Raw genomic sequence first — 20731 nt, 5'->3', positions numbered from 1 at the left:
TGCATTTTCCTGGAAATCTCCAGATGTTCTTCAGCCAATGCATAATGGGGACAATGTTATTTTAAAAAATGGAATTGAAGCTGAGCGTTATAATCAGTACAGTTTTCCCCTCTTTTATTGTGGCAACAACTAGTACTTGAAGATTTTGCAGGAAGAGCGTGGAAATGAAACCCAGTTTTGTGGACTCTTCATATACAGTGTTACCTATTTATTATCATTTTTACCTATTTGTTGTTGTTATAATGTTATGATCGGTGAATTTTACATCTACAACATTTCAAAGAATATATATCCAAATTAGCTGAATTGCAAATGATTTAATAACTGGACAAAAATGGCATGTGTAGTTGAATCTGTGCCAATTCCTGTCTCCTAAACTCAGCAAAACTGACTTCTTAGTAATGTTCACCTGCCATAAAAAGGCTATATGTAGATATTATAGATGTCACTGTATCCTCTATGTAATGTTGCAAGAAAAGATTGAAATTCAATTTAAACATGTTAGCTTTAGGACATTTTTATAGCTTTAACAGGACCATTTCAATATTCTGGGTTTTCTCTTTCTTTCTTCCTTCCTTCCTTCCTTCCTTCCTTCCTTCCTTCCTTCCTTTCTTTCATTTCTCTCTTCCTTCCTTTCTTCCTTTCTTTCTTTCTTTCTTTCTTTTTCATTCTTTCTTTCATTCGTTCTTTCTTTGCTTTTGTTGGTTTCCTAATCTTTTGTGATAGGAAAACAGATAGCAAACCTAGGTAACAAAAAAATATATTCAACAATAGTTCTATTCACTATAATTTTTGCTCATTTTTGCTGAAATGATCGTGATAATTAATGATGTCTACTTTTTTCTAAACATATACCTATGTGTTTCAGAAAAAAATGTTGATGCCATCTCTGCCATTTCTCAACCAACACTTACTTGTTTGCCTTTGTATGAATTATACATGTTACTAACAATTAGATATCAAGCATAGAAGCTTACCAGTTTATTAGAGGAAGTCAGTCTAAAATTGTAAAATCAGTCGTGGAATCATTCGGAAGCATGATTTGAGGCACCTTCTTTTTCAACTAGTCAAAATGTAAATTCTCGGGGGGGCAGGGATAATGGTAGAAAAATCATTATCATAGGTCAGATTCTAAGCATACCATGCAATTCTTGCTGTTTCATGCACTAATGTCTCTCCCCCCCCACCCTGCATTATTTACAAAGCAAACACAATAAGACAACCTCTGTCACATAATTTAAATTACATCTGAAGAAGACTAAAAGTCTATCCATGAGGTTTTTCCTTCCTTGTTTGTTTCTGTTGACCTTGTTGGTTTCAGACGCAAAGCAAGCCCTCAGATCAGAATAAGGTCTGGATTTACTAACCACAATTATCATTCAAGTAAAAAATACTAAAGCCTAATGAAGGATAATTGTTCGTGAATCTACCTAAAAAGATGTGGTGTGCAGTTGTAGCTGGGTTTCAAAAGCTAATACACAAAGATCTGCAGAGAATTTTAGAGACTTGGGGAGAGTTCTTGAGATTTCCCCTGTGAGACCATCTGGAACTCATGACACTGCTTTGTGGGAAAGTAGCAATTAAATCACCTGTGGGGATCAATTTCATCATTTTAATGTGCAGGCATATTTCTGTGGCATTTTGTGTTTTTCAAAATATTCTAATATATCCTTAATTTCTACTCAGTGAGGCCCATATTTTCAGTGTACATATATATACATATACATATAAATATACTACCATTTATAAGAATTTTCAAAAGCTTTTCCGACCAGTCTAATGGTCTAAATTCCCACAGTCTGTGAGGCTTTCTCTTATTCTATGTCCCTTCCAGTAATGGTGATTTTCTGTCATCTGGATGAAGCCATGCTTACTAGCAAGAGGTGAAAGCTCATTGAGGTTTTAAGTTGCATCCTGCATAATTTATGATATTTCACACTGTGTGCACAGACACATGCCAGGGGCTTTAACTCGGGGCCTGGCATTCTCCTTGAACTTCACTGCTGGCTTTCTACATAGGTAATAGTAGATAAGGGTCTCACAAAGTTTCCTGCTGAGCATGGCTTTTAACCAAGTACCTCATAGCTCAGCCTCCTGAGTAGCTAGATTACAGGCATGATCTACTATTTGTAGATTTCTCTTGGTAGATGTCTGTTTAGGTCCATTGTCATTTTTTTTAATTTGGTCAGTTTTTGTTATTTAGTTTCAAAGTCAGTTACCTAATTTGGATTATCATCCACTTTTTTTAAAGGTATGTTTTTCTGTGTTTTCTCTTACTTTACAGATGTTTACTTTATGACACAGATTACCATGAAGAACTTTTATTTTTAAAAGAATGTTTATTTTTATGTTTGCCTATTGGGCTTTGAGGAATCTTCTTAAATAAAATGCACTCTCTAACGCAGTATCTTGAAGAATTTGTTTTGTTTTTCATAATTTTTTATCTTACATTTGTCTTTATTTAATTTGGGATTGATGTTTGAAACTAGTGACAGTATGCAGATATTTCATTTTCCTAATAGCATTTATTGAACAGTTTTTCTCTCCAATGCATATTCTCAATAGCAATGTCAAAAATGAATATGCTGGATTTACTTCTAGGCACTTTAGTTACCATCCAAAGTGTGTCTGAATTTATGAATACAATCTGCTATTGTACTTAGGCTTTGCATAATATTTCTACTCAGGTTTCCTAAGGCATCCTTCTTTCATGTTTTTCCACATGATGACCTTATCTATTTGGGTCTCTTTGTTTTTCCACAAATAAATTAAGATTCTTCTACCAAGTTCCATAAAAATTTATCCTTTTCCAGTTGTTAGATGTTACATTGTACCAGTGATTTACTTTGAGTAGCATCAACATTTTTGGTGGGGGGATGTATTGGGCTAAATGTAACTGAATGTCCTAGACAAACAACCACTTGAGCAGAGCCTGGTTCTGTTTTTTCTGGTGTGCATTTTGTTGGAGAAAATAAGACCCAGGTTAGAAATTGGGATCACAGGAGTCTGTTACCATATTTAGCTGTACTCTGGTTATTTTAACTGAGTCATGTAATCTCTGTGTCTCTTTTCAATCATGTAATCGATGTCTTGTGATTTTTCAATATTGACGTCTCTTCCCATGGAGAAAATTTATTCCTTGGTATTTTCTGTAGCTGTGATAGAGAAAATACTTTATTTTAACTAAATGCTCTTGCTAGGACTTCCAGCCCTAAATTTGGTAATACCAGAAACCTGCATTTTGCTCCAAATATTGGAGTGAACGTTTCAGATTTTCCTCGGTCAGAATAATGCTACCTGCTGGCTTGGCATAAATGAACATTCCAATGCCTATTTGTGGGTTTTGAAATATCATTTGCAGTGTCATTTCTTTCATCTCTGGTTTTATTTATATGAATCATCTCTATTTTTCATGGTTTTTTAGCTAATGACTCATCTGTTTTGTTTACCATTTTGAAAATCAACCTCTAACTGATCTTTTGTGTTTTCACTCATCTACATCTTATTTGAATTTGTTATTTCTTGGTTCTAATTCTTTAAATTTGTTCTTATTTCTTGAGATGCAGTGATAAGTTTATATCTGAGGCTTTTCTGCCATTTGGATAGATGCATTAACTGCTAGAAACTTCCCTCTTAGTGTTGCTTTTACTGTACTCCATATGTTTTCATACATTGTGACTACCTTCGCATTTCTTTGAGCACATTTTAATTTAATTATTGGTTTTTTTTCGTGTTGTTTGTTCTAATGTTGTTTGTTCTAGTGTAGTTTGTTCAATTTGTAGGTGTTGGTACACTTTCCAAAGGTTTCCTTGCAGAATTGAAGATATAAGAGATACATATCAGATGTGTGGGTTGTAAGTTCCACTACACAGCCACAAGTTTAGCTCTTTATCCTGTTTAGAAAGCACATGGGTTATGTACAATAGAAGTGACTGAAGCCGAATGCCTGTGACCCACGTTCATAATGCTCAGGAGGTAGAGTTCTGGACACTGGAGGTGCTAAGAACCTTGGGTAGAAAAGACTTTGTTTCCTATTAAACGGAAAAATACCAGGCAGGAGGCATGGTTCCACTGGTATAGCACCAACTATGAGCAAAAAATGCTGAACAAGAGCTAAAGGCCTCAAGTGTAAGTTCTATTGATCACACACACACACACACGCACACACACGTGCGCTCGCACGTGCGTAACTTAGGCAAACTAAATTGAATATTGATTCGATTATTATTGAATTGAATAGCTATTATTCTAATGGTTTTATTGAACAATTCCCACAGAAAAAAAATACTTAAAATATCAATATAGTCAGTAAGGATTTGTAAAAACAAAGCTATCATACACTCATTTTTTTTTGCCAGTCATGGGGACTGAACTCAGGATCTGAGCACTGTCCTTGGGTTTTCTCAAGGCTAGAGCTCTACCACTTGATCCACAGCACCACTTCTAGCTTTTTTCTATGTACCTGTATGCTAGGCAAGCATTCTACTACTAGGCCAAATTTGGGGCCCATCATTTGTTTTTATACCTGAACATTATGTTAGCTTTGAGCAGACAACAATTGCAGAAGAAAACACAGCACTGTGGAATCTTGCATTTAGTTGAAAGGAATTCATACAGGTATTGTGCCTCTTAAGAAATTAAACAAAAGTAATCAAGATTGAGTCCCTTTGAAAGCTATCTTTGTGAATGCACTCTTGACTTCTTTGTTCCTCAGGCTGTAGACCAGAGGGTTAAGCATGGGAATGACCATAGTGTAAAACACCGATGCAATTTTGTCAGTGTCCATGGAGTGACTGGAGCTGGGCTGTAGGTACATGAAGATAACAGTGCCATAGAAGATGGAGACGGCGGTGAAGTGGGAGGCGCAGGTGGATACAGCCTTCCTGAGTCCTGAAGTGGAACGCATCTTCAGGATGGTGATGAAAATGATCATGTAGGATATCCAGATTATGAGGAGAGCAAAAAAGATGTTGAAGCTGGCTAAATAAATAAGCAGCAGTTCATTGACGCGTCTGTCTGAGCAAGATACAAACATGACTGCTGGAATATCACAGAAAAAATGATGGACCACGTTGATCTTACAGAAAGCAAGACTGAATGCATTGCCAGTGTAGATGCAGCCATTCAGGAAACCACAGACATAGCATCCTATGATCAAACACACACACACACCTGTCGTCATGGTGGTGGTGTAATGGAGGGGCTTACACACTGCTGCATAGCGATCATAGGCCATTGAGGCCAGCAGATAATTCTCCACATTTGCACAGGTTGCAAAAAAGAACATCTGGCTAGCACAAGCATTGTGGCCCATGACCTTGTCTCCCAAAAGGAGCCCAGCCATGACCTTGGGAGTAACAGTAGTAGAGTAACAAAAGTCCACCAGAGAGAGGTTTCCCAAGAAGAAGTACATGGGGGTGTGGAGACGAGAGTCCAAGAGAATCAGCAGGACCATCCCCAGGTTCCCAACCACAGTGGAAAGGTAGATGAAGAAGAAGGTTAGAAAGAGGGGGAGTTGCAGGTGTGGGTCATTAGTCAGTCCAACCAAGATGAACTTTGGTGTCCCTTCTGTCCTGTTCTCCATCAGTGCTCTCTGAGAAACACTAGATTGTCTGTGGCTATGAAATAAGAAGAACACACTGGAGCTGAAATTAGAAAACACACGATGCATGTTCGCATTGTAGCAATAAGCTACATTCTTAGGTTCTAGAGACTAAGCATTGGCTTCAAAAATCAGACTGAGTGCATCGATTGTATGCAGTTATTCACTGTGGAACTTGAGAAATTTCAATGGATCCTGCCAACATCACAAAAGCTTCTACATTGAAGTGGGATATAGTACTTAGTAACCTTATGGACAAGACTTGTGTGGTTCAAGCCATCTGCCAATTTAGACCACAAAGGTTGTAGAATATTCTTAAGTGTTTTCATTGCTCCTGCTGAACAGTGTTAAGAATTTGATTGGATTTTTGATTAATGTAAAGTATAGAACATGTGAGGTAGATGAATTTATATTTACATGCATTAGATGCCACTTCCGTCATGGACACATTTGAACACTTAGCATATGTTGAGTTGGGTCCCTCATCGATGGATGCATTGAGCCAAAGGAATTTAAGTCAACTCAAATTTCACTCAATTTAATCATTCCCATTGTTGGTTCAATTTCAATCTTTGAGAATATCGTCATGGACTGAGGCAGCAATTTTATTTTATTCATCATATTTTTCCTCTGGTTTCAGGTTCAATACAATCAAACAAAACCCCTGACCAGGAAATGGAAATGAAAGAATCCCAAATGAAATATCAAACTCTAAGTTACCTTTGTCCTAGCACTCTTATGCCTTTTTAAAAGTTATCTTTAAGTATCTGTACAAAGGATCTCATGCTTTTAATACCAGCATATCTCTGCATGTTGACAATGACATGAAAAAAATCCTAAAGTTTGGGTGAAGGTAAAAGATTTGCCCATGGAATCAACTCTCTTCTCTATGTATCTTGTCAGATAATAGATAAGTGGAAAATATGTTGAACCTGCAGAGAAAAAAAAATCTGAGTTCAGAGAAACTATTGGATAGATCAGACATAAAGCCCAAGTCCCTCAAAAGATGGGAATCAGTGCTACTATTTATCACCTAACCACTGGTGCATAGATATTGTACTTCCAATTGAAAAATAAAGACAATAGCAAGGCCAGGGCCAACTTTGAGTCTCTTTGAGAAATAAACAAGATAACACAAGCAAGAACAAAGATGCAAAAACCTGATCCAGTGCCACACATCCAGGACATGATAACAATTTTGACATTGAATCAAACGAGATGCTGCTATGGGGAGCTTTAGTTCTGGGTAAGGTTTTCTATGATTTTTTTTCTCCAGCACTAGAGGTACTGAAGCTGTCTGTCCTTTCCTGTATTCCTCAATCTGCTCTTTGCTCTATTATAGGATCACTGTTTCACAAATCTCATATGGGTCACCCTTGGCAAAAAATACTTTTTTTGGAATTCATAATTTAGTGTAGAATCAAGTTTTAAAAATTGTAAACTTCATTTTGCCTTCATGGCTCTCCCTCCCCCCTCCCCTCTCTCTCTCTCTCTCTCTCTCTCTCTCTCTCTCTCTCTCTCTCTCTCTCTCTCTCTCTCTCTCTGTCTCTCTGTCTCTCTCTCTCTCTCTCTCTCTCTCTCTCTCTCTCTCTCTCTCTCTCTCTCTTTCTCTCTCTCTCTCACACACACACACACACACACACACACACACACACACACACACACAAGTTGTAGAAAACATTCATGTGGACCATGTTCCAAACCTACCATGAATTTTTTTCCCCTCTGCTCTTGTAAGAATCACTTACCTTTTAAAGAATAAGAAACATGGAGAGAGGATTCGCTCACACAATCCACATCTGGAAATGCCAAATACGACAAGAGGATAAAGAATCTCATGTGGAATTCACTATTTAAACATCATTATATATCATTTTACCTTCAAATGCTTTCCCTGACAATGATTGAAGGCCTGTGATGATTGTCACATCAGAGGAAAAGTGTGTGTGTGTGTGTGTGTGTGTGTGTGTGTGTGTGTGCGCTCGTGCTTGTGTGTGAGTGCTAGCAATGGTTAGAATTCAGGTCACAAGCAATGTCCAAAGGCACAAAGCAGGCAGTGTGCTCCTTCTAAAATGGCATCAATTTGAGTCGTGTTGGGATTGCAGAAGGTCACATGCAGATCTGGGGAGCTCTGAAGATTCCCCAGTGAGTGCATCTGGAGTTCCCCATTCCGTTTGCCTAGTGAAGAAGCAATTAGCTTGCCAGCAGGGATCAGGCTAACAGTGACTTTTTTAAAATTTAAATTGACCTTTGAATTGATAAATATTGGGCAGAATAGTGAGAAGCCATGAAATGTTTCTAAGCATACCTATCTTACAAATCATTAGTGTAAAAATTCAACCTTCCAGCTTTTATAAAGTATGGCAGTCATTGGCCAACCTGCTGAGCAACAGCACACCAGTTTTTTTCTCCTGTTATCTCTAACTAGATATCTATTGATTATCCTTTCCTTAACTATCCCTTCCCATCTCTCTAAAGATTAGTGCCACCATTCTACTCTCAACTTCTAAAAAATGTTTTTAAGATTCTATAGAAAAGTGGGAATAGTAGTGATTTTAGCCTTCTTTTTTTAAAATTGTATTGTATTGCCAGGGTGATGTAGAAAAGAGTTACAGTTATATTCATCAGATAGTGGGGACATTACTTCTTGAACATTGATATCTCTTTCCCATGGTTTTCTCCCACTTGTTTCTAGCCTTCTTGTTCTACTTAATATCTTGATGTGCTGCCTGTGTAGTTGCAAAAAGATTTAATAATCGGTCAGTAGAATATTTAACAATTATTTGTGGATAAATAGTATTTTGTGCTGAGTGTACAACACAGTTTTCTTATCCCTTCCTACATTTCTGGAATGGAGGTTGTTTTCACTTTTTACTGATGGTGGCTGCCACTGCAAGGAACACGGAGTACACGTCTCTTTCTCACCCTCACATTTGTTTTCTTTGAATTTTTGCCAGTCTGGGGCCTTAACTCAAGGCCTGAGCACTAAACTTGGGTTTTCTCAAGAGTAAAGCTCTACCACAGCACGACTTCCAGCTTTTTTCTGTGATCTGTGGTACAGAGGAATTGAACCCAAGTCTTGGTGCATACTAGACAGGCGCTCTACCACTAGGCCAAACTCCCTGCCCCTGTTTTCTTTGAGTTTTATACTTGGAAGACAGGCTATTGATTCATCCCCTGGCCAGTCAAGATGGCTCCAAACTTTCCTGGAGTTCTGCAGTTAATCACCATGGATGGGGGTAGAATGGCTGATTTGAAGGGAGAACAAAGAGCTTAAGTCAACTATCCCTCTAGCTCAAGGCTAGAGCTCCACAACTTGAGCCACACCGCCACTTTCAGTTTTCTGGTGGTTAATTGTAGATAAGCGTTTCATGAACTTTAGTGCCCAGGCTGGCTTTGAACCATGATCCTAAGATCTTAGCCTGCTGCTTAGCCAGGATTACAGGCATAAACCACCAGTGCTTGGCTTCTGGTTTCTTCTTGTAGTCCATGTGTATAAGTGCAGCAATCCAATCACAGGTACAAAATTCAAAAATGTCCTGTCTAAGACTCAAATCACCTTCTAGTAAACCTATTTTTAATGTAGTCATATTCACTTTGAATTTTTTAATAAACATACTTGAAGCTTCACTTAAAACCACTTAGATTCTTTAATTAAAATATATTATTTGTTTTATACAATAATATTTGTGGATCTGTACTAATATCATGGAATATTATACTTTCATTACTATTTAAAATTAACTTAATAGTGCTTTGAACTGTTTCTAAAATGTAGAAACTCTTGAACCAATCCAAAAAGTTCATGCTTTCTATCCTAGGCCTCAGCTGGATGCAAGTAATTCACACTTATAAACTTGGCTACTCAGAAGCCTGATATCTAAGGACTATGGATCAAAGCCAGCCTGAAAAGAAAAGTCCATGAGGCTCTTAGCTCAATTAGCTACTAAATAATCCAGAAGTGGAGCTATGGCTCAAAGTGTGGAGTGCTAATCTTGGGCAAAAATCCTTAGGGAAAACATCAAGGGACAGTACCCAGTACCTTAGTTCAAGTCCTAGGATTGGCATTTAAAACAGTGAAAACAAACTTAAAGTGCATAAAGAGAAAAAGTCTAGCCAGAGAAAACAAAATGACTTGTAGAAATGTAAAGAGAAAAACTAACCAAAAGCTACTTGCATGCAATTCTCTCTAGAATGCCTATCTGTCTCATGTAAGACTCATCACTAATGTATGGAAGATTTCTTTATTTGTGCCACTGAATTCATAGCTTTGTTTCTTGAGTAGATAGATATATGATAGATGATGATGATGATGATGATGATGATGATGATGATGATGATGATGATGGATGGTAGATGGATAGATGGACAAATAGATATTGACATCATAATGAAGCCTATCAAATGCTGTTTGAAAAAAGGAAAGAGGAAAGCAAAGGAGAGATGGTGGAGGGAGTGAATGTGTTCAAAGTGCAGTGTGCTCATGTACAGAAAAACTACAATAACAACCTTTTATATTGCAAATGTACACTAGGTCCAGGCAAAACTAACTAAATAGTATATTCAAACCATATGCACTAGATTGTCCTGAAAACAATTTTTGTGAATGCACTCTTGACCTCCTTGTTCCTCAGGCTGTAGACCACAGGGTTGAGCATGGGAATGACCATGGTATAAAATACAGAGGCGATTTTGTCCATGTCCATGGAGTGATTGGAGCTAGGCTGTAGGTACATGAAGATAACAGTGCTGTAGAAGATGGAGACGGTGGTGAGGTGGGAAGCACATGTGGACACAGCCTTCCGGTGTCCTGCCTCTGAATGCATCTTTAGGATGGTGATAAAAATTAACGTGTAGGTTATTAAGATTACTAGCAAAGAAAAAAAGATATTAAAGCTGGCTACGCACACAAGAATCAGCTCATTCACATGCCTGTCAGAGCAAGATAAAAACATGACTGCTGGCATATCACAGAAAAAGTGGTGGATCACATTGGACTTGCAGAAGAACAGATTGAACGTGTCCCCAGTGTAGATAGACGCATTCAGGAAACCACAGACATAGCAGCCTGTGGCCAGGCATGCACACACTTTTGCTGTCATGGTGGTGGTGTAATGCAGGGGCTTACACACAGCTACATAGCGATCATAAGACATTGAAGCCAACAGGTAATTTTCCACAGTAGCAAAACCTGTCACAAAGAACATCTGAATAGCACAAACATTGTAGGAAATGACCTCATCTCTTAGAAGGAGCTCAGCCATGACCTTAGGTGTGACAGCTGAAGAGTAACAAAAATCCACCAGAGAGAGATTACCAAGAAAGAAGTACATGGGGGTGTGGAGACGAGAATCCAGGAGAATCAGCAGGACCATCCCCAGGTTCCCAGCCAGGGTGACGATGTAGATGATGAGGAAGGTGACAAAGAGAGGGACCTTCAGAGCTGTGTCACTGGTCAGTCCCAGTAGAATGAACTGAGTCACTTCTGTCCTATTCTCCATTTAGCAATGGTGATGTGATAATCTCTACCTGCTCGGTAGCAATAAATTAAACAGAACAAAATGATACAGTTACTTAGTTTAATCTGGAAAACACTAGAATAATACATTTGCTTTCATCTTAACAGCTTCTCATAAAGATTTTCCAGGAGGGAAAAAAAAAAACATGTGACCTTGGGAATCTACATTTTACTGGATCTAAAGAAATCAAAATTAATCTGCCCAAATTTAAAATTGCTTCACATTTGTGTACTAAGAGGTAAATGACTCAATAACTTGATAGAAATTGATTGCTTTGATGTATTTGTCTATCAATTTACCTCTATAGCCAGAGAAGTGGCTACATTGCACACCTGCCAAGGGCTACTAGAGAACCTTCAATGTATATTCACTACCTGCTTTCATCATTTTTATGAGATTGTTATAATTATACAATTATAAAAGTCACTGATTTGGTCATATCTACACATGTATTATTTGTTAATATCTACTCTGTACCCCATGCCAGCCTTGATTCCATGATAAATAGTTCCTAATTCCAATGGGGCAAATTGAATTTAAGTAAAATAGAACCTCAGACAATTTACTTTTAATAATTGCCAGTAACAAATTGAACATTTGGGGTTCATCATGAATTCAGTGTTCAAGTAACAATTTTATATTCTGTTTTCATCAGAGGTTCAAGAATGGAGAAATAGGTCTAGGAGAAAGAAATTCTCCTTTTTCGAGTATAAAAGTGACCTGGTCTAATTAAACTGAGCTACATTTTACCTCCATTCCCCAGGTTTGCACTTGTCAATAGGATACATACTGTCAATGATCCGGCTAGACATACAAACTACTTACTGAAGCTAATGATGAGTTTGACATGTGAGTCATCATAGCATGTCTGTTGTAATAGATGTGGTGGATAATGGGGCCAAGAAGACCTGCGCAGTCAACTCTGAATGAAGACATATTGTGAGATATAGCAGCCAAGAACTCCTATTCTTGCAAGACCTGCATGTCACATCTACCACTTACCACTCAGGAGTCATTGATTCTATCCTATGTCCCCTAAAACATATTTCTATCTGCAATGTGAAAACAGTAACAATGCCTACATGCAGGCATCATGGTGAACATTACCTAAGATCCTATATTAAAAGTAAAATTCAAGGGACTAATCCTTGTACCAAATGCTGTGCAATTTCTAGGATGGAATAATTTAATGTTGACTTCACTAAAGTAGATACTGCCATGCTGGGCTTTACTCGTGAGAAGTCTGTAGTCTTGAAAGTTTCTCTCCCTAAGTTCTCTGCTCCACTCTAGGGAAACAGATTATTCATTCTCTTTATTGTCTCCTGATCTATCCTCCCCCCAAGCAGAGATTGCTGTTCCTATATTGCACTCAAACTGTTTCTTTACAGCTTTCTTCCTGGAAGTCTGTATTGTAACCTTAATAAAAATTAATCACTATTGATCTTTTCATCTTATGTATGCCCTCATGCTATAATCAAATTTACAAAGAGCAAAAGTTGAGAGTCCATCTTCAATGGGCTGTCTTGAGCTCACAGATCTCCTTGAATAGGAAATTCCACCTTAAAAAAATGCTTTGAATTTGTTCTTAGTAAGAGTGTATTCACTCTTCCACTGGAATTAAGGATTTGGAGGAAGGATATCTCTCTAAAAATAATGAATACTCCATAATACTTTTACTAAAACCTCTGTCATCTAAAAGCTTGTTTTCATCTTTAACAAATGCATGACAAATGCTATTTTGGTAGAGGGTTTGAACTCATAGTCTAATATCATTCCCTCTATGCTTGTGTTTTACTACATAAGCCACATCTCCAGAGTGACCTTTTACTGATTTAGAAACAGGCTCATGGACTTTTCTGCCCAAGCTGACTTTGAACCATGATCCTCTGGGTCTCTGTGTTCTGAGCATCTATGGCTATAGGCACAAGTCACCATTGCCTGGCTAAATACATGACAACTTTTTGCTGTTTATTCTGTCCTAAAGCAGTAATAAGGACATTATAGAGGAGGGGGGGTGGAATGTGGTGTGTACAGTAGGATTTTATCTTTTGATAAAGAAGGGAATTTGAAAAGTTGCATTATATTATAAAAGTCATTTTGCTTATAGGAGGAAAAGCACCAAAATCCAAAAGTCAAATCCATGGTTAGCCAAATCACAAGTCTTCCTTTACGTCCCTGCCAACATGCATAGATTTGATAGTGATAATAAGTATAAAATTATTTTTTAAAAAAAGTTAAAGTGCAGTTCAGTGATTTTTGGTTCCTTTCAGGGATTACCATTTTAAGAAGAATCATTTTACCCTTCTGGGATTTTATACTTGTTTTGCTTTCTCATTTACCAAATGAGAAGCAAATACATAGTTAACCAGATAAATTTAATACCAAACAAAAAATTATTTCCAAGCCAATCATAGCATCACATCTTATTTTTTGCTCATATTTTAGGGAAATATGCATGATGTTTTATGAGCATCTCTAACTACCTTATGATGAGAGTTTTCCCATTTTGCCTCATACTCACCTCAGAGTTGTAGAATTTTTTAGATGTCCAAATTATTGTAATAAATATAGGTGTCATGTTGCTTTTGCAGAATTACTCTTCTAAGACTTATGAAATATAGACAGCTTACCAGTTTTCTGAAAGAAAAAAGAAACCTTGTGTGGAACAGGATATTTGAAATCATAAAATCAGCCAAGCACTATTATCACTACTATCTGTGTTCCTTATCATGTACTGATAAAAAAAATAACTCCACATTTTGTAATAGAGGGGGAAACAACATGGATCAAATTCTTCATCTTTCTGTTTTCTTGGACTAATCATTTACTTGCTCTTCATTTGCACTTTAATATCATGAAATCACAGTTCTCACATAATTCATAGAATTTGTGTATAGATAACATATGGTGAAGGTATGTAAAACATCATAGGAAGAGATGGTCATTCTGATGTTAATCCATGTTTGGTTTTTAGTGTCCCGGGTCATAAAAGAAGTGTCACAGAAATCTGCATGCCAGAATGACTGTAGGAGTCAAAATGTTTATCATTTGGACCAAAAGAATGACCAATGGAGCATGACATGTATTGTGTTTCTTCTAAAGTGACATTATTTTAAGTAATATTGGGGCTAGGGAGACATTAGCACATGGAAATCTTTAGAGAATTACAAAGACTTCTAGACTTCTGTGGATTTTTCCTTTGGGAGTATCTACATCTCCTGACCTACACATCCTTTAATTGCTTGAAGAAGAAGCAATTAAACTGTCTATGGGGATCAAGTAGGTTATTTTTATTTTGGAAAAATTCTTTTATACTACTTTTATTTCTCTTCTTATTTTATGAGATTGTATAGTTTCCACACACTGATGCCTCTTCTTTTAGGCAGATGATTTAAAGAATTCTGCCATAAGTGTGGTCATATAAATACTACCACAACACCCAAATCTAGTTCACCTGAGTTTGCCTTTGGTGGCTTTCCTAACAGTCTTCCCCTAACAACGAGTCATTTCTCTATTTTTAGAAGAGCCTTATAATGATGAGTGTAATAGACTGCTATGAATATTCATGTATATCAGCGTATTGGGTAACATGGAAATACCTCCACCAACAAAACTGACTACGAAGTGGGAGAAAACAATTAATCTTATCCATAAAATATGAACATTTGAATTAGTGACGAAGACCTAACACAAAGTGAAAAGGCCAGGAATGGATGGTTTCACGGGTGAATCCTCCCAAATTCACATGCCAGAGTAACATACCTTCCTAGAACGTGTTATCAAATGGTTTTGAATATGAAGGCTGAAAATATTTCTTATTCTTTCACAGGGTAAGATTTGTAATTCCCAAAGCAGCTTTACCAGATGAAAACAGAAGAGCTCCCAGAGACCTGGTCTCTTCTCAGGCTCTGATGAACACCACTCCATTTCTTGCACGTCCCCTCCACCAGAAGCTGCTGGGATCCTATCGTTCCATGTTGTTTTTGCTGCTACATTACTTACTTCACCTTTGTTCCATGGTTTTATCTTTCCAAGGATGTAGTAATGAATAGAATAGCTTTTAAGTTTAAAGTAGAGTTATTCTTCAATATTTTAAAATCTATAATCACAAGTGCATCATGGTTTTTGACCACCTAGAAGAATGTCAAAAGGTTTCAGAAGTTGGCATGTGGATCTTTCTGTAGGCCCTGTTTGATCTGTGCTATGTCTGAAATATTTTCATAAATTCAGAGTCAATCTAAAAATTAAGTAACTACTTAAAATAATAATTAGGAACTGTGCATGCTGTAAATCAGCTGTTTACAAGGTGAAGAAGATTGGGAGGATAATGTTTTGAGGCCCATCGGGTAAAACGCAAGGAGAGAGATGATTTCCACTGACTCTTTCAAGAGTTCATGACCTGTTGGGAGCGGAGTGTGGGGTCAGACTGACCTTGGACCTGCACTACTGAATAGAGCTAAGTACACAAGGGGATAAGCTGTTATCATAATGACTTTGGGCTATGTCAATTGCTTCTTGCTTAACTGATTTGAGACTTGATTGCCATTTCCTACGAATGTAATCCCTGACAGTTTCCTGGTTTTAAGAAAGTATATAAGACTGGAACTAGAAATAAACGGGGCTACAGACTTAAGCTTATAGCCTTAGGCTATAGTCTTGGGCTGCTGACTTAAGCTGTAGATCTCCTGACCCCATCTGTTTGTTGTCATTTTCTTTCCTAATCCTCACCCCCAAAATCAGGAATTACGACTTGCTGCCAGCTGGCTCCAGCAATGACCAATAACCTAAATTCCTCTAAAAAGTTTCCTAAAACATTTCACTCTCAATGGTGCCAACAGCTGAGCACCAAACCTTGAATACATGAGACCTGATGCCACATTTAATGTTCAGAATAAAGGAAAAATATAAGGAATGCCTGCTATTTCATAGTATAACAACAAATGACAATAAAAATTGGCAAAGAATTCCTTGGTTATCTCATATTGTTACAATATTTCACCTAGTTATCTGATATATTTTATATGTGCTTAATTGGTTATTTGAAATTGGATAGGGAAGAGGGGAAATCAAGATAAGCGGGGGTGGGGGGGTGGGGGGAGGGAAATGGGGACCATGTCATGAGAAAGGGTATCAATGTTTGTGGTTATGCACCTTCTATCTGGTGAATATAGTGTAATCTTTCTATTAATCACAATAAATTTATATAAAAAATTCGGCAAAGAACTCAAAGGGACATATCTCTAAAGACTGACAAATGAGCAATATGTTTAGGGAAAAATATTCAGCAATCCCATTAGGGAAATATAAACTTATTTATAAATATCACTTCATACTTATTAGGATGCCTATTTTTTAATAAAAGAAAAACAGGTGAAGAAACTGGAATCTATGTGCATTATTTTTTGGAGTGTCACAACTAACTCCTCAAAAGGTTAAAATAGCCAGGCAGTGGTGACTTACACTTGTAATGTTAGCTACTCAGTAGGCTGAGTTCTGAGAATTGCAATTCAAAGCCAATTGAGGCAGGAAAATTTAATAAATTCCTGCAAAAGCCAAAGAGGAGCTATAACTCAAGTGGTAGAGTGCTAGCTTTGGGCACAAAAACTGAGGGACAATGCTCAGGACATAAGTTAAGGCCTTAGGACTGGCATGTGTGCACATGTACACATGTGCACAAACACACACACACTCACATAATTAAAAAATAAAAACAGATAAAACCTGAAGGTCCACTATCTGGGTATATGTAAGAAGAATATGTAAGAAGTAATAACTTCTAAAGATTTATTATATAACCTAATAGCTGTCATTAATAATGGCTACAGTAAAAAAATTTTACAATAAAACATTTTATAAGGTTGGTGGCATAATAAGCATCCTTGTCACAATCAAAAGAAAATATACCCATCTGATGCTGACATGGAGAGTAGTGGATATAAGAGAAGTTTTAGACGAGTAGTAAAAATGGATTTTGCAAGATTGCCATAAAATGAGATAAGGGAGAACATGACAGATAAAGAAGCCAAAATGGGTGGCTTCTTGCATTGTGACTGCTATTTCCTGTGTTCAAGAACTCCACAAAGCCAGCTGTCATTCAGCTGTACAAAGCAATGAGCCAAGCAATGGAAAGCTCATGAAACCCTTGGATGCTATACCTAAGGGATTTACTCTGCATACGTAATTTTGGTAGGCAATCGGTACATCAGAATATAGATTATATACAATCAGAATGTTGATTCCGAGAAGAAGACCAAGAATTGAGATTTGTATATTTCGTCTTTGCAAAGTTGGTGAGAAGTTCCATAAGATGTAAATGGACTGAACATGGAAGAATATCACTCTGCAGAGTCCAATATAGGATGCAAGTCAAGAAAGGAAAATCTGCAAACTATCTAGTGAATTGAAGTTTAAAAAAACAAGGGTGGGTAAGCTGTATGTGTTTATGGAAGCTATTCAAAATTGCCAATTTCTGCGTGAGTTCAAATATCTTTCAGTAGTAAGTAGTACGCAATACATCCAGACAATATAATATTGGCAATTTAAAAAATACATGAATTCAAAAACCACAGAAAAGCACTCTGTAAAAACTGCACACCGAAAAGTGAAAAGACTATGTAATATGGTTCCAAATATATGAAATTCTGGCCAAGGCTGAACTAGACTTGAAAATATCTGTTGTTTCTCAGGTAGTGGAGTGATGGAAGAATGGCTAGAATTTTAAGGCAATCAAATTATGCTGAATGGTTTTTTAATGATGACTATCTGTCATTGCACACTTCTCTAAACCCAATAGAATATACACTTTCAATTGTTAATGATAATGTAAATTGCTATCTTGGAGTGTTGATATGTCTTATCAATTGTAACAAATTTACATTTTTGAATGGATTATTAATAACCCCTATTGATAAGGTCATATACATGTTAGAGAAGAAAGTGTATTGAAATATTTGTACTTTCTTTTCGAAAGAACCTAAAGCTGGTCTTGTATTTTATATAAATGATAAAAAACAGTATTATAAATTAAAATTAATTGATACAATATTTTTTCTTTTTTTCATATATTTTCATTGTAATTAATAGAAGGGTTACATTATATTCGCCAGATAGAAGGTGCATTAATTCACACACATTGATACCCTTTCTCATGTCTTGGTCTCCATTTCCCTCCCCCCCACCCCCACCCCTCATCTTGTTTTCCCCCTTCCCTATCCAATTTCAAATAACCAAATACAAATATATCCAATATATCAGAAAACAAAGTGAGATATTATAACAATATGAGATAACCAAGGAACAGCAAAAGAGATGAGAGATAACATAGTACATTAAGGACAAAAAATCACTCATTATATGGCTTTTGTTTCTATATCCTAGAGGTCCTTTCATTTAACATCATACTGTATGGCCTTATGTATCTAGGTCTTGCTCTATTGCAAATCTCAGCTAGGAGAGCCCAAGGTTTCTACTGATTATGACAAATGAGAGAAGCCATTGAGCCTATGTTCCTTTGAGTCTGGCTTACTTCACTTAATATGATTTTTTCTCTTTCCATTTCCTAACAAATGGGGTGATGTCATTCTTTCTGACAGCAGCATAGAATTCCGTTGTGTACAAATACCACATCTTGTTGATCTATTAATCAACTGAGGGACATCCGGGTTGGTAAATAGTGCTGCAATGAACATCGTTGTGCTAGTGGATTTAGTATGTCCTTGTTTCTGGACAATTGGGTAAATGCCAAGTAGTGGAATTGCTGGGTCATAGGGGAACTCTATGTTTAGTCTTTTGAGGAGCTGCCATACTGTTTTCCATAGTAGTTGAAGGAGTTTGCACTCCCACCAACAGTGTAGTAGTGTTGCTACAATATTTTTATTAAGAGAAGTCCTATTCTATTTACTTCTGAAAGTTTTCCCATTTCAATGCCTATGTAACCTCAAGCAAATACATACGTATACATTTGTTCCACTGTTCAACATGTGTGCTTATATTGAAGTTTGGTTAGGAAGAAACACATGTGCAATGAGTGACTAAAATTAAATGACATTAATAAGGTTTGATAAACAAATCCCAAACTTCTAACAAGTATCCTTAGAGTTTCTTATTCTGATATGACATTTCAGAATGTGGATTTGAGATAAGGCCTTATCTTGAACCCTAAGACTAACACAATGTATAAGGTGAGACCAATAGTTCTAATTGCACTTTGCATTCTACATTCTAGCCTGATATGGAAGTTTTTGCCTTCTCAAGCATCTTCTTGAATGCACTGTTGACCTCCTTGTTTCTCAGGCTGTAGACCACAGGATTTAGTGTGGGAATCACCATTGTGTAAAACACAGATGCCAGTTTGTCTGTGTCCATGGAGTGACTGGAACTGGGCTGTAGATACATAAAGATGACTGTTCCATAAAATATAGAGACTACAGTAAGGTGAGACGCACAGGTAGACAAGGCCTTTTGGTATCCCTGAGATGAATGCATCTTCAAGATGGTGACGAATATGAACAGATAGGAGATTGAGATAACCAGAAGGGCAAAAGAGACATTAAAACTTGACATAAACACCAGAAACACTTCACTAACATGTGTATCAGAACAAGAAAGAGCCATGACGGCTGGAACGTCACAGAAGAAGTGATGAATCACATCAGATTTTCCAAAAGACAGACTGAATATGTCTGCCACGTGAAAAATAGAATTCAGGAAACCACAGAGATAGGACCCTATGGTCAGATGAACACACACACTGGTTGTCATGGTGGTGGTGTAATGGAGGGGCTTGCACACTGCCACATAACGATCATAGGCCATTGAGGCCAACAGGTAATTTTCCGCAGTAGCAAAGGCTACAAAAAAGAACATCTGAGCAGCACACGCATTGTAGGAGACAACCTTGTATCCTGTGAGGAACTCACTCATGACTGTGGGAGTGACGGCTGAGGAGTATCCGAAGTCCACTAGAGACAGGTGCCCGAGGAAGAAGTACATAGGGGTGTGGAGATGAGGGCTCAGGAGAATCAACAGGACCATCCCCACGTTCCCCACCACATTGGTGAGATAGATGAGTGTGAACATGAGGAAGAGGGGAGCCTGCAGTCTCAGGGCAGGGGTTAGGCCTAGGAGAATGAATTGTGTCACTTCAGTACAGTTTGCAGCCATCAGTTATCTGGATATGAGGGAGGTGTTCTGTAGCAATGAGACATGAAGCAATAGAGTGATATATATTTAAAAAAATAATAACTGAGATTCAGTTACAGATCAAAACCACAATGAGATATCATATCATTCTAGATAGAAAGGCTATTACCAAAACAAATGACAAATGCAGAGATATGAAAAAAGATAGGTAACATACCAAGGTGGAAATGAAGATTAGTGAAGAATGGTGGGGCGCTTACTTTGCAAAAAGCAGTCTTCCATGTGACCTCAGGCACCCCACTTGTGTGGATATTCAATGGAAATAAAGTCAACCCAGCAGAGATGCCACTGTATAACTAAGGTATCATTATCAGAGAGTAGATGCAATATGAGATTTTATATATTGTGTGCATGAATGCGTATGTAATGGTATATATGCACAAAAAATACTATATAGCTACAAAGCAAC

The 20731-nt window shown here is 37.3% G+C and overlaps 2 protein-coding genes and 1 pseudogene across 2 annotated transcripts; all 3 read right to left on the bottom strand.

Annotated features, from left to right (window-relative positions):
* Nucleotides 1–4651: 4651 nt before the first annotated feature.
* Nucleotides 4652–5584, bottom strand: LOC150052585 (olfactory receptor 5B2-like). The gene has a single exon (XM_090349161.1). The coding sequence runs from the start codon at nt 5582–5584 to the stop codon at nt 4652–4654; it is 933 nt and encodes a 310-aa protein (XP_090205287.1).
* Nucleotides 5585–10179: 4595 nt separating this feature from the next.
* On the bottom strand, nt 10180–11103 carry LOC150052584 (olfactory receptor 5B3-like). The gene has a single exon (XM_090349159.1). The coding sequence runs from the start codon at nt 11101–11103 to the stop codon at nt 10180–10182; it is 924 nt and encodes a 307-aa protein (XP_090205285.1).
* Nucleotides 11104–19284: 8181 nt separating this feature from the next.
* Nucleotides 19285–20283, bottom strand: LOC150052583 (olfactory receptor 5B2-like; annotated as a pseudogene).
* Between the last annotated feature and the right edge of the window lie 448 nt (nt 20284–20731).

The sequence above is a fragment of the Megascapheus bottae genome, chromosome 16, assembly GCF_031878675.1.
Source record: "Megascapheus bottae isolate mThoBot1 chromosome 16, mThoBot2.hap1, whole genome shotgun sequence".
Lineage (NCBI taxonomy): Eukaryota > Metazoa > Chordata > Mammalia > Rodentia > Geomyidae > Megascapheus > Megascapheus bottae.
Note: the sequence above shows the minus strand (reverse complement) of the source record. Positions and strands in the feature narration are given on the sequence as shown.